Genomic DNA, 14,663 nt, shown 5'->3' with positions numbered 1-14,663 from the left:
TACTTTTCCTTATAAAATTGAAAAACTTGTCACGAATCTCGTACCCGGCTCGAGATTATGAAAGGTTGCATGTACGTACTTATAGTCATGACTTCTCAAACCCGTGTAACCCCGTATTTCTCCGAGAGAAGCGATTAGTAGATGAATGCCATTCTGGAAGTGTCAAAAATATTCTGGTTAGCAACGTAGCTAGAGTAGATTTCGAGTGTGAGTGTGTGCCGATAAAATAATTATGAAATTCAGTATTCATTGTGTACAGAAAAAATCTAGTTACAATATTTCTATCAACAAGTAATCCTGAATATTACTCAAGAAAACCATCTACATTTTCAACTAAATTACCCCAACTTCAGGACGATGGGGGTAGGGTTCGGTAGTGCAGAGATGTGACATCGGTAGACTGGAAGAAGTCTTGTATCGCTCCACCCCGTTCTCACCTGAACATAAAATGCTGATGCTGTGGCAGAAAATGTTGAGTTGGTGTTTTAAGTCCACTTTATGCACAGTAAGGCTAACCCGGACTGGACCTACGGTTTTAAAGTGGGATCCGAACCACTGTTCCATGTGCCTCCACTGGGTATCGAACCCGGGACCCCTTGATTACAAGGCGACGACGCTACCATTGCGCCATCGGGAAGGCCCGCTGTGGCAGAAAAGTACGACATTTAGTAATACAAATCTTCAAATTTTAAAATGTGTAACTAAAAATCAAATCAATGTGTGACATTTCAACATTTACATATTAATGTTGCAAGAAGAGACTGACCGCGAAGGAATGAATTTTTTAAAGCTTGAGTTGTGACACGAGTCAACTAATGTGCAGAAAAGCATTCTAAATATTATGCTTAGCAGTCATCTGATAAATCAACAGTAATAGTTTCGCCAATAATGTCTAGATGCACTTCTCAAACCGCACGTGGAAAAATATCTAAATATGGTTCTGAACCGGCATCTCGAAGCCGATCCACTGGGACAAGATCCATTGATGGATGTGCCCCGCCAATTAACCTTGTCTCTTCTTCAGGGTCGCCCCCAGCTCCCGTCGTCCCTGGCAACGTGTCAGCGGCCAAACCAGTTAATAAAGCCTGGGAAAACTATAAAAATAGGTACGAAGAAGTGATTGGTGTATGTCATACCTCTACCCCATGCGGGGTTGTGCGCCTGGGCTCCTTGGATGATTGCCGTCACAGACATCATCGGCTTCTCCTTCTTCAGCATCGTGACTTTTCACACGCACGTCGTTTGCGATATGTCTTCCAACACACTCCTTCTCCTTGACAACCGGATAACCTTGCACTTGCCAACAAATCAGATAGGTGGGCTTCTGCACTACCTGCTTAGATTAGGGAAGCGCTTCCTCTTTATGTTTCCGCACGAAAGTAAATCCTTAATGTGTCCCGCAGTGGGTAAATTGACACTTCAGCGTTTCTTGGTTGAGACAACCAAGCAGAAGGCTGTTATGCAACGGTTTCTTAGGACAACCAAAATCACTTTCAGTGTTAATGACGCCAAACGCTTTCGATTTCAAGCGAAACGTTTAAAATTCGCTGTCATTTTTTTTTTTTGGAAATTGGGGCACGGTGTCTCGGTCGTCACTGCAAAGATCTCGCTCGCCCAGCCCTATTCGCGTGACACACTTTCCTGGACTGAGCCCCGCAGTGTGCCTGGCGCGCCTTCTTCTGCTTCCGAAACACACGCAGCGCGCGCAGGGTTGCAGGATCTAGGATCGCCCGAAAAGCGACAACCTTGAACTTGGACTTCGGTTCATCCTTTTGCCTGTTGGCCGGGGAAAAGTATTTTTCTCACACGAAAACAATTCTTTTTCTTCTTTCTTTCTTTTTTATATTCCGGGAGCCATCGCCATGGAGGAACGTCCTTACTCAATCGAAAGAGTGGAAGAAGACAACCGGCTTCGTTGATTCCTCAACACAAGGAGATCCTACCACTACACTTTTCATGGTCAGTGTCTGTTGCTGTAGGATTATGTAACAGCCACGCACAAGATCTAAAAAGGATCAAGATCCCCTCCCGCGGAGGCTTTAAATACCTGATTATTTGATCTTTCTGAAACGACATTCCGCTGTGCTTGCACGCATGTTCGATGATTTATCAACGTGTCGCTCATTTATACCATTACGTTCGTCGCGACGTGAGGACAGGAAAGTAATAACACGCTGCGCATGCGTTAACTTGACGAGTCCAGTGGCAAAATAGGGGTGACGGCTGCAAGTGGAATGCAAAAGGGGAATCAGGTGTGGTGAAAATCCTGTGTACCGCTTCGAAAGGGTGTGATAGGATTTTTAGCACCCATCGTAAAGACGAAAAATGGAGAGATCATAAACAACCACGCGCGTGCAAGAGAAATGCCGATCTGAAACATACAGCATAGTTTCTGCACGTTTTCTAACTGCTTCCCCTTTTGCGTTTAGATTCTTCCACTCGAGCGTTTTCGGCGGTCGACCAGTAATAACCACTCACGAAATGATTGATTTATTAGGTTATTTTACGTCGCATTTCTTCGATTTTTGGCTAATCGCGATTATGGGGATGCAATTAAATTTATGAAGGGACAGTCAGAAACACATATACGGACGAAACAACACAATTCCTACCCTGGCTGAGATTCAGGCGCCAGAGCCTCGTTAAGTATGCAAATGAAGCCCAGTGTGTGGAAGAGAATGACATTTGGGTGCTTCCGAAAGGTCACCCCTTACTCCATTCACTCACGAAACTTATTTGGTGTGTGGTATTATGCATACGACGTAGCAGACCTTATTAGTCAGTGGTTAAAGCATTGCACCGAAAATCCAGAAACTAGATTCAACACCTAGGACATGGGACATTTTCTTTGTGTTTTCCACCTCTAATTATCATTATCCTTATCGTTGCGAGCAAGTTGAGGAGGTACAGAAACAAGAATCAAAATATACAATCCATTATCAAAGTTATATGCAAATATGTTTGGGTTAGGACTAGGGGCGCATCCAAAGGGAAGTTATGGGGGCAGAACCCCTCTTTTGGACTATTTAACTAATTAAAGGGGCATTATTCATAAGATCTACTTTCCTATTCATAAATCCAATGAAAACATTATTTTAGTTGTCGAACTCCTATCTTGCAAAATTCTTGCTTGCATTTCTGGTGTGTACACACACACACACACACACACACACACACACACATACATACAAACAAAAGCAGCGATGGAACTTGGCGTTTCGGATCTTGTAACACCGTTTCGTACGAGGTTAAATGGTTCGCTCGCCTTCCCGGTAATCGATTCAATGTTGTTTTCACGTGTACAAAAACTCCGTCAGATCACCGCGGGAGAGCGACAGATAGAATTGCCGATAAACGGGCCCACTAGTAAATAGTTCTGGCGTTGATTCAGTTATTGATGTCAGCCTAACTCCAACATGCAGACAAACAAAGTAGTTTCGGCACACAAGCTGTGGTCAAGTTTCAACCGATACAAATCTGTGCTATGAAGTATTTGTGCTCCTCACGTATAGACGAGAATTAATTCTGTGCGAGAAGTATAAGCATTGGAAATTAATGAAAACCATAATCTTAAACACGTTTTCTTTTTACTGTGCACCGCGGCTTAAAGGTAAAAAAAACACAATAATGTACTGTGAAAAGCTAAACGTATATATAATGCTCCAAATTTTCAATGCGAGTACGTTTTTTTAAAAAAGGTGTAATAAATCATACAAGAACCAATAGTTTTCTTGTACATTTCCGTAGTTTTATTCTGAGTTAGAATTTAAAAATTTAAAACAGTGAAAGCTGATAACGTAAAAAACTAACACGAACTTGGGCATTTTCTAAAACGTTGGATGCAAGGGCGTTAAACGGATAAAAGTAACGTGTTAAGGGCGACGTTGAGTCAAAGATTGGGGCTGAGACAATATTCGAACTTAGCCTCTGGAAACAGAATGTACACATAGAATGTGAAAGTTTGCATATTTCTTGCATATCATCTTTAGCGGGTTCTAATCAATCCAACTATATTTTGCACATTTCATGTATTTTACTAAAACTGGTTAAGAGAAACACTATTCTTTTATACACACATATAGAATAAAATCCTCATGCAATATTTTGTGTAACCTTCTACTGTCCTAGTCTTTTCTGACGTGTTGCTATATAGGAGAAGCAATATCATAGAGAATGCTTGAAATTCATAGAAATAATCCGAGTTCCGAAAAGCTTCCACTACGAAGTAAACTTGCAATTCTCCGTTGCATACAAACTAGTTTTTGCTCCTTTGATCTACAGTATGTAACATTGTTATTCGTACACATAGAATTTCCGAGGAAAAAATGTCATATCTACTAGCAAATATAATCATTTTCATATGTATCTGGAAATTAATGTTAATGAAGGTTTCACCAACAAATGTCAATAAAAATGTATGTTCAAAGTGTATAAACAGAGCATATAATTTGTGTGAAAAGAGAAAAACACGCTGTTTCATGCAACATTGTTATTCGTACAGGCAAGAGTTTCAATCTTCCTTGCATAGAGCGCCACCGTTATTCGGGCGATTTCGTGCAGTTTGCAACTTCGTAACAAGTTTGAACATGCAGACGCGCTCCCCGTCAAGCGGAATGCTGGCGTAGGTATTGTTGTAGGCCTATCGTCTATCTATCAGCGTGTTCGAAATGGGCAAGGTGAAGGAACTTAGTTCCGATCTGAAGGATGTTTTTATAAATTTGGCCCTTAGAGGTTATTCGTTAAGAAAAATTGAAAAAACAGTCAATAAATCACACTCCACAGTTCAATACATAGTAAACAAATTTAGAGAGGAAGGTTCAACACAGAATGTGCCGAGAAAACCAAAAGAGAGACGGTTGAATAAACGTGATGAACGCTTTATTTTAAAAACAGTGCGAGAAAACCCCCGACTAAGTATTCCTCAGTTACGACCGTTAGTAGAAAATGTTGCTGGCAAGATGATGTCCGATCAAACTGTCCGATGTGCCTTGTGGAAGCATGGATATCATGCCAGAATACCACGAAAGAGGCCGTATGTAAATAAGGTGAATCGCAGGAATAGACTTTCATTCGCGAAAGAGCACATCCACAAGGACCAGGAATTTTTGGATAGTGTCATATGGTCAGACGAGTCCAAGATTAATATATACGGGTCAGATGGGATAAATAGGGTCTGGAGAAAATCAAATAAAGACAATGATCACATTAACACAGTTCCAACAGTTAAACACGGTGGTGGGTCATTAATGATTTGGGGCTGTATGTCGTCCAAAGGTGTTGGTATCATCCAGTTTATTGATGGTATCATGGATGCATATGTCTATTTGGACATATTGAAGAACAATGTAAAGCAGAGTGCCCAAAAAATGGACATGCCGCCTATCTACAGATTCCAACAAGACAATGACAGTAAGCATAAGGCTCGAGTTAACATGAATTGGCTAATATGGAATGTGTCCAAACTACTACAAACACCAGCTCAAAGTCCAGACTTAAATCCCATTGAGCATTTATAGGCAATTTTGAAGAAGCGAGTTCGTAAAGCAGGCGCCAAGTCCAAACAAGAATTGAAAACTGTTGAGCAAGCCGAGTGGAATAAAATAAGCTCTGGAACATGTCGGAAACTGGTTAATTCTATGAAGAACAGGTGTCAAGCAGTAATTAAAGCCAAAGGATACGCATCAAAGTATTAGAACTGTCAGTCAATTTGCTCTGAATATCCTTTTTCTTTTATATTATTAAGTGTACGAATAGAAAAGTTGTACAAAAAATATCATGTTTCTCTTTCAGTTTCATTTAATTTATTATTGTCATTGGTTATACAGAACTTGGGTAAGATTTTATGTTCCTAATGATATTAGTTATTGAATTGTAAAGAAACAATTTCAAAAGAGTGTATTTTCTTTCAGATATTAATGCATTTTCCTTTAAAATCTGTGTGTACGAATAAGAATGTTACATACTGTATCTACCTAGAGCATTGCAAATACATTATCTGAATATACATTTATATAAATCACAGCATTGCATTTTATTGCACATATGTATGCAGTCTAAATATAAACATTTAAATACCAGTCTAAGGAGCAATAACAGTTGGGCTGAAAAGTTCGTAGGCTAACATAGTAAAAAATATTTTTTTGACAAAATTCGATTTTATTATTCAATATAGTTGCCTTTGAGGGCGATACAACGATTATAGCGGTCATACAATTTTTCGATGCCATTTTTATAGTACGATTTCTCTTTAGCCTCAAAATAGGCCTCAGTTTCGGCGATTACCTCTTCATCAGTGCTAAATTTCTTTCCAGCGAGCATTCTTTTAAGGTCTGAAAACAGGGAAAAGTCACTGGGGGCCAGATCTGGAGAATATGGTGGATGGGGAAGCAATTCGTAGTCTAATTCATATAATTTTGCCATCGTTTTCATTGATTTGTGACACGGTGCATTGTCTTGATGAAACAGCACTTTTTTCTTCTTCAAATGGGGCCGTTTTTTCGTGATTTCATCCTTTAAACGCTCCAACAACGCTATGTAATAATCACTGTTGATGGTCTGGCCCTTTTTGAGGTAATCGATGAATATAATACCATGCGCATCCCAGAATACTGATGCCATAACCTTGCCAGCCTACTGTTGCGTCTTTCCACGCTTTGGATTCGGTTCATCACGTGCAGTCCACTCGGCTGACTGTCGATTGGACTCTGGAGTGTAGTTATGGAGCCATGTTTCATCCATTGTAATATATCGACGGAAAAATTCGTGTTTATTACGGTTGAATATCGCTAAACATTGCTCCGAATCATCAAAACGTTGTTGCTTTTGATCGATTGTGAACACGCGCGGCACCCATTTTGCACACAGCTTTCGCATGTTCAAATATTCATGCACAATATGTCCAACATGTTCCTTTGATATTTTTAAAGTCTCAGCTATCTCGATCAACTTCACTTTACGATCATTTAAAATTATTTTGTGGACTTTTTTGATGTTTTCGTCGGTAACAGCCTCTTTGGGGCGTCCACTGCGTGCATCATCTTCGATGCTCATTTCGCCTCGTTTAAATTTAGCAAACCACTTCTCAACGATTGATTTTCCTGGTGCAGAGTCCGAATAATGTTTATCAAGCCAAGCCTTGGCTTCAACAGTATTTTTTTTCGCCAAAAAGCAATGCTTTATTAACACACGAAATTCTTTTTTATCCATTTTTTCACAATAACAAAAGCTGCTTCACTCACAATGCTGTATCTCACGAACTAATTATCCGGCAGCTGTGAAATTTATACACGTATCTTTTGAAGGTTAGTACTAAGTAAAAATCACATGGATTTAATTCTAGTAACGCCATCTATGAGTCAGCCTATGAACTTTTCAGCCCAACTGTTACAAATAAACAAATTAGAGTTGTGTAACTTGGGTGTGATAAAGGTTTCACGTTTAAAGGAACAATCTCGAACAATTTTTAACAAGTTTCCAACTTACGATTGGTTTAATGTTTTACTCAATGCACAACGATATTAAGAAGCCGTGACATTAACTAGAAATGAGAAAGTAAGCCGGCCAATCTTCGTATATTGTACTGCTTACATAAATTTTGAAAGTTTGTAATTATCTCCAAACTACCGACACCCATCAGATTACTATGAATGGATCTCTCACAATCAAACAACTCAGTCGGAAGCGGAAACTAGTCCTGTCCACAATTTCGAAAACATCAGCAGCGTGGTTGTTGTGATGTACTCTCTGTAATGTAAACAGCGGTGACCCATATTCCTCATCCAGCGGCACCCGACCACACGTGCCGAATGAATTCAGGGGGACTAATGACGCAAACTCCATACCGCAGATTTCAGGCTCGTCGGGAAAAGGACCGAAAAATCGATGAGATAGAGCGGAAAGTCGGGAGGCCTTTTGTCATTTTCGTGAGATGGTCACAAAGTAACAACGTGGAATGAATTAAAACAACGTTCTTTTCTAGAAAAAATACATACACAATGTGCATATATTTGTAAAAACTTCGTAGGATCCCGGGAAAACCCCACAACGCTACAGCCAGTTTTTAGAGAACTAGATGGTATCCAGAAAACTTGGCTGAGTCTCGGTTCAACCCGTTCTTGTCCCGAAATTTATCGTATAAACAACACACACACAGTGTTACTGCAGCAAGTTTCGCGGCGTATAGAGGTTATCAAGCAAAACAACTTTTCTTGATAACGTTGTCCTGTTTGACGCGACGAAAATATATTTTACCCTGAATATATCCAACAACGCAGCACAACTTTACAATTGTCACTAATGGATTGGCATTGTGTAATAACTATACACAACATATACGACTTAAGCCACAGGCTGAACCTCGCCCTTAAATAAAGAAAATTTGAATTTGAAAATTCGAACATCTATATCGGGGTAAGAGTGGCTTTCACAGCACGCTAAGACGCCAGGGGTCCCGGATTCGAATCCCGGCTTGGGTATGAGTGTTCTTCGTGAGTGTGTCTTCATAAGTTTCATCATATCACTCATCCTCATCTTCGTGATTCACCAAAAGTAGCAGAAAAGTGAAGTAAAATAAACCAAATCAATCAATAGGATATCTATTTCAATGGTAGCCGGTTTCCAATACTGTCGACAGTTTCACAATAGCATAACGATAGTCACTGTACTATCAGTATGGATACTTGGAAGATGTATACTAATTTGTGGTCTGAACATCTGAGGGGTTACTGTAGGCTGGGTGATCAATTTGTTCTCATGTGCGATGGCGGTCAGGTTAGGCTAGACCTCTCACGAACAGTCATTCTTAGTAACAGAAGTATTTCCAGTTGCAATGGACTAATAATACAGAATTTCGGGAAAATTCCACCATTCGTTCTCAAAATCCGTTTTTTAGGTGTATATCTTCCACGCTCCGCCAACTCGGCACATTCACTCAACCACTTCGTAATTAAATGTTCCACTAAAATTTGAAAAGAAAGAACTGTCAACGGTGGGCGAATGCATTATGTATCAAATATCTGTTCTAGGACATCATTTCACCTTGCAATAAAAGTTAAGTACAAAAATACCCTAAACCACACATGGCAAGACATGACTGTGGGGGGAAAAAAAGCAGGATGAAGGAATGCTGAAAAGATTAAACGAAGGAAGAATATTCGGGGAAAATAGTCAAATCGCACATCAAACAAATCCCCAACCTGCAAAAGTTGATGAAACTAAGACTTTAGTTAAGACGGGTATAATTTCAAGTCTGGCGCCTAATTAAATCTATCAGGTTGCCATCTCCTGCGATTATGGAATTCGAATGCTTATAAACACAATGGAATATCTGTATGTTATCTTGAATCTTTTCAATACAGGAACATTGAATAGTTTAGGTTTTCATGGACAATTTCGTTCACATTTCCTTGCCTGATTAATTTTTAAACTTTACTAGTTTAATTGCGAAACTGTAAAGTGTACATCATTTTACCTGATATCGGTCTGTGGCCACGAAGTTGAGAATATTCTTATTAAAAATAATGTTCTTCCTACAAATGCTATCCTGCCTTGCACTGTCAAACATTGAAATGTGACACAATGACGGATTTTCAAGCCATACCAGGTTTCATTTGATTTGATCTTAGTTATTTAGCGACGCTTTCCTGTCACTTTTGGTTAATCGCGACGATGGAGATGAGTGATACGATGAAAATGATGAAGGATGAAGTACATTCATGTCCAGGCCGGGATTCGAACCGGGACCCCTGGCGACGTAGCGCGATGTGCTAATCACTTCGCCACGGAGATCGGCAAATAGGTCTCACCTTTCAAGAAAAGCTGAAAAGCAGTTTAAAGAAATATATACTGTGAAGATTTTATTCCATCGTACGTGTTTCCATGCACATTACTTATGGTCTTTTGACTTTGCTATTGACTCATTCAAATTCAAAGTCCTTGCCTAGTTTCGAGCCCTGAAAAAAAAAATAATGAAAGAAAGAAAAATACGCAGAATGGTTGGAAAAAGGTAACCTTTGTGAGGGCAAAACTTAAAACAGAACGAACAAACCGACCTCGGACCTGAGCCCCTAAAAAGAAGACAAAGCGCGCCTGCTTGGTTTGGAGCTAAACTTTGGCGCACAAAGACAAATATTTGCAACTACTAGAAACGCCGCAATTAGGAAAACCGAAGCAACTTTTCCCATCCTGCTGGAAACAATGAACCAGTCCGACGACCTTGTAACTACAATAAAATATGCTTTCCTCTCTCAAGGGCACCAACTTGTTTCTCCTCAACGGGGCCCATTTACTTCATGAAAACTAATTACGGACATTAAAAAGAACGCTATGCCGAGAGAATAATGACAGGGCAGAATGCAACATCCAAGTTGCTTTTGAGTGCGCGCAAACATGCTTCCCCAAACAAGTACAGTCCATGCACGTGATATGTTCAGGCCCGTAAGGGCATGAGCTACTACAGGATGTTTCAAAAGTAAGTACAGATTATTAGTACCGTTGTGATTATTGTCATGTTTTAAGTAATCTGATTGGTTGTGGCATCATAAATGGGCGTGTCTCTCAAAATGAATAATCTACATATTCATACACTTGCTTATGCACGTTGGTAGTCAGGTTAGACAGGCAGATTCGGTCTCCTCCTCCCCCCCAAAAAAAAAACACCTTACGCTGTAGAAGATGAAGAAAAATCGTTATGACACTGATTACAACACATTCATTGAACATGGATGTGGGAAAAAAAATAGTTGGTCACTTGAACCAACCCTGCTCTTAGAGGTTAATCGCGACTGAACCTACAGTTTATACTGGTTCCTTAAAGCATTTGCACAAAAAATCCTGTGCATACATGTGCATGTTTCAATTCAACATTACAATTATGGTGATACTGTTAAGAGACAGCGGTTCAGAAGATGAAGAAGACATTGTAGAGAAATATTCTTCTCCTGATGCTGACTGTTTAGAGTTTTGCTGATACTTGTTATACAGCACATATGATCCGCAAAGATCACCCTGAGAGAAAGATAAAAAAGAAAGGAATTTTTATAGTGTATTGCATGTGAACTGGTGATACCATTTGCAGCACAGCTGTACAAAATCCAGCAACAGCAATGTGCAGATTCGCTTCAGCGGGATACACCATGCACCACTCTGAGAACTATGAGGCAGTATCAAGGAAGGATGGCACTGTCATGTCTGTGACAGGAGTAGAGAAACCAAACACAGTATGTGTGCTGTTGTTGAGTTGTTGTTTTAAGTCCACTTTATGCACAGATAGGCTAATCGGGTCTGAACCTACAGCTTACAGTTGGATCAGAACCACTATGAGCTTCCACTGGGTATCGAACCTGGGACCCCTTGTAGGCACTCAAATACACTCACACTTCACGCGAGGGCATAACAAAATTTTTACATGTCATCACAGTAACACCTCCTTCAAATCATCATTCTCGGTAAATGCAGTTTCAACCTGGAATAAATTGCCCATAAGAATAACTAACCAATCAACACTGCATGCTCTTAAATCCACAGCAAAGGACTATCTACTATGTAAACAGTTTGAATCTAGAAGCACACACGAATAAAAATACATCCCACAATGTATTAATGTCAATGTAAGAATTTAATATTACTTCATGTCAAATATTTCTATTCTTGCACCATCAAACATTAACAAATATGCATTTATGTGTACATGTGTGTGTGCCTATATATATACTTAAAATTGTATTTAGAATGTAGTTTTATGTATTTTTTTGTGTATACATATACTCATTAATTGTATCTTTACAGTTCTTATTTGATTTCAAATTGTCCATGCGTTTTTTTCTTCCATCTTTCTTACTTATTTACTATTATTATTATTATTATTATTTTGTTCTCTTTTCTTTTTTTCTTATTGGATATATATACCGTTCGTAACTGTAGACTGTATTCTGACAAGGGTTAGGTGGGAGAACAGCGTACGCTGAACCTCGCCCGCTCAATAAAGATATATTATTATTATTATTATTATTATTATTATTATTATTACAAGGCAACGACGTTACCACTACACCACGAGGAGGCCCTGCAGTATGTGTGAAAAGAATGTGGACAATATGAACATGGTCATTTCTTGTGACACATGCGAGAATAAGGGTGAATCGAATTAACTGCATTGCATGTTACATCACAGTAATTCCTGGTTTGTTCCACGGTTTTCCTTCAATTAGAATGCATTCAAACGATTGTTACATTTGTAAGCTCCACTCCATACAAAAGTGAATACTGAACATTTAAAATCTGAAATGCTAGATAGGGTAAATGGCAATCATCTCATAGTTCCACCTCTCATTTTTTATATCAAAATTAAAATGTATGAAAATTATTTTATCATTTGTTAACTACATTGCATACAAAAGTGAATATTGAACCTTTAACCGACACTCGTGCACGGTTTAAATGAGAATCATCTCATGCATATTGCAGTCATCTTGGGATGTAAAATGATGTATTTTTTCCAAGAAACAAATTTTTTAATTCAAAATAATTCAAAATCAGCATTCACTTTCATCATTTTTACATAATTCATGTAATAATTTTGAGACCGGCCTTATAAGGATTAAGAACAAAATTCCAATGAACCCACTGACAGCACATACACCAGCATCAGTGCAATTCATTCTTTAAAAACAAGCTTGACATAAGAAAATAATGAATGGACAATTTGGCTGGTAACATTTACTCATCCCACTGTATGAAATACCTATCTGTGTAAAAGAATACACTGCGACAGGAGAAAGAAAAAAGAAATTAACCTAAATTTATTTAGCTTCATTTATAAAACCAGTACTGCAATATAACTTAAAAGGAGCTGAAGATTATTTACTGTAGAACTTCTTGTTTCTTATAGTTATTCAAATTCTAACCCTCCAAACATGGATGACTTTCAGAATGTTATACAGGGATATTTAAATTAATTTCAGGATTTTAAATTCTCTGGGCAGGTCATGAAACATTTGGCGTTTATAACCCTATAATTTCATAAAAGACAGTGTCCTGTAGTTATGCATTTGGCCACTGGAGGCAATTTTTGGAAGATGGCAGCAGTGAGAAGGTGTTTTGTCCTCGAATTTCATCACACTCAGGTACCACTGTTCAATGACGAACTCTATTCAGAAGTGGCAGTTTCAAAAAACAGGGTGCCTGCACAAAGGAAAAAAAACAAACAGAAACACAAGTGGACCAGCTTAGAGAGGCTTTTCAACATATTCCAAAAAATCAGGGGCCACTCGGCATGCCACAACCTTCAGTGTGGTGTATTTTGTGGAAGCGACTAATTAAGCCACACGCTGCTTTGAGTCTTTAACACCTGATGATCACAATTGAAGGAAGGCTTTCTGAGAAGTTTTATTGGATAATGGTAAATGACAGACTTTGATTGAGCACAAAAAAAATGCTTCTCAGAGCAGTGACCCACCATATTGTACAACCTGCATTCCTAATGGTCAAATACATATCAACAAGCAACTATCTGTAACTTTGAGAGTGTCTCCATCAATTAACATGGCCATAAATACCATATGTTTCATGAGCTACCCAGAAAAAAATATTGAAACTATAACAATCATTTTGGATAAAATTTGTTTTCTGTACTTTCAAGAATCTGCAGCCTTTTGCCACTCAGAATGAATGTTTTGAAACTTCATCATGCTTGGTGTCCAACCATTACGTAGGAAGAATGCTTTCACAAATTTTATTTTGCACAGAGATTCAGCCACTTTTAAATAAAAATGTGATGAGGCTTACAGGGTGTCAAATTAACTTCCCCGGCTTTCCCAACTTTTCAACACACACACACGTACTTATATTATTTTCAATAAACTGATGAATTATCAATTGTGAATCCTACTAAAATTCATTCAACATAATTCAAAATAACTGAGCAAAACAAAACCTGAAAATTAAGAGAAATGTGCAGGCTTCACCAGAAGTTGAGTCCTGGTCTCCAGCATACTGTGCCATCGCTCTAGAAGCTTAGGCACTCTGCCAGATCAGGCTTTGCTTGACTTTTCACTTCTGCTCTCTTATTGGTATCGACCGATGTCAGTGGTATTGGTATCAGTAAGTATCGGTTAAAATTTTCCCACCAATACCTTCAGATACCATTGTTTTTGAGTTGCTACAAGCGATGCCAAGAGTAACATTGGTCCTTTTCAAAAGTTAGTTTTCCAAGAATTACTGAACAAACCCGCACCCTCCTCGGAAGCAGATGATTGGCATGATGTAAGACATTGGTAAAGGGAAAGGTGCACCCAAACTTCTCAAAGGCATGTAACTACCTGGTAAAGATTGTGTGGAAATAAAAGAAACCATTCATTTCCACATCCTGCTCGCAGACTCATGGGGTAAGAAATGTGAATGTTTTTAAAACCAGCATTACTACCATGCTGGGCTGTTTCTGGGCCAGTTGATTGCGGGCTTCTTTGGATAGACTGGTGAAGGTCGCTGTGGAATTAGGTTTATCAACATTCAAGTGGGAAGTGAGGGTTGTGGATTCAACAATTTCTTCTTGTACTCTTCTCTTCTGTGCATTGGCACACACAAAGGGGGACTTAAGGGGCTACAGCTCCCTCCGAAATTGTGAGAAAATCAATAGTATCAAATACAAGCACTGAAAAGCTCTCGAT

General features: G+C 39.0%; 2 protein-coding genes across 7 annotated transcripts in view; one reads left to right on the top strand and one right to left on the bottom strand.

The window, feature by feature from the left end:
- usp (retinoid X receptor ultraspiracle) overlaps positions 1 to 14,663 on the bottom strand; it is a 146,133-nt gene that overhangs the window by 112,111 nt on the left and 19,359 nt on the right. Inside the window, exon 1 of one of the 6 annotated variants that reach the window (XM_083113382.1) lies at positions 1,137 to 1,835. The exons of 2 other annotated variants lie outside the window; for them this stretch is intronic. In XM_083113382.1, coding sequence (XP_082969508.1) covers positions 1,137 to 1,218 — 82 coding nt within the window. In that variant the 5' untranslated portion in view covers positions 1,219 to 1,835. Of the gene's footprint in view, positions 1 to 1,136; positions 1,836 to 14,663 lie in introns of those variants that run through there. 3 more of the 6 variants (XM_083113383.1, XM_083113384.1, XM_083113386.1) reach the window with 3 other exon arrangements.
- Positions 10,365 to 14,663, top strand: part of brn (beta-1,3-galactosyltransferase brn) — a 31,354-nt gene continuing 27,055 nt past the window's right edge. The window contains exon 1 of the mRNA XM_083113392.1: positions 10,365 to 10,468. The gene's annotated coding sequence lies outside the window, so the exon portion shown is untranslated. The remainder of the gene's footprint in view (positions 10,469 to 14,663) is intronic.

Source organism: Lepisma saccharinum, chromosome 27, assembly GCF_977018435.1.
Source record: "Lepisma saccharinum chromosome 27, izLepSacc3.1, whole genome shotgun sequence".
NCBI classification, from domain to species: domain Eukaryota; kingdom Metazoa; phylum Arthropoda; class Insecta; order Zygentoma; family Lepismatidae; genus Lepisma; species Lepisma saccharinum.
The sequence above is the reverse complement of the archived record's forward strand: the minus strand, read 5'-3'. Positions and strand labels throughout refer to the sequence as shown.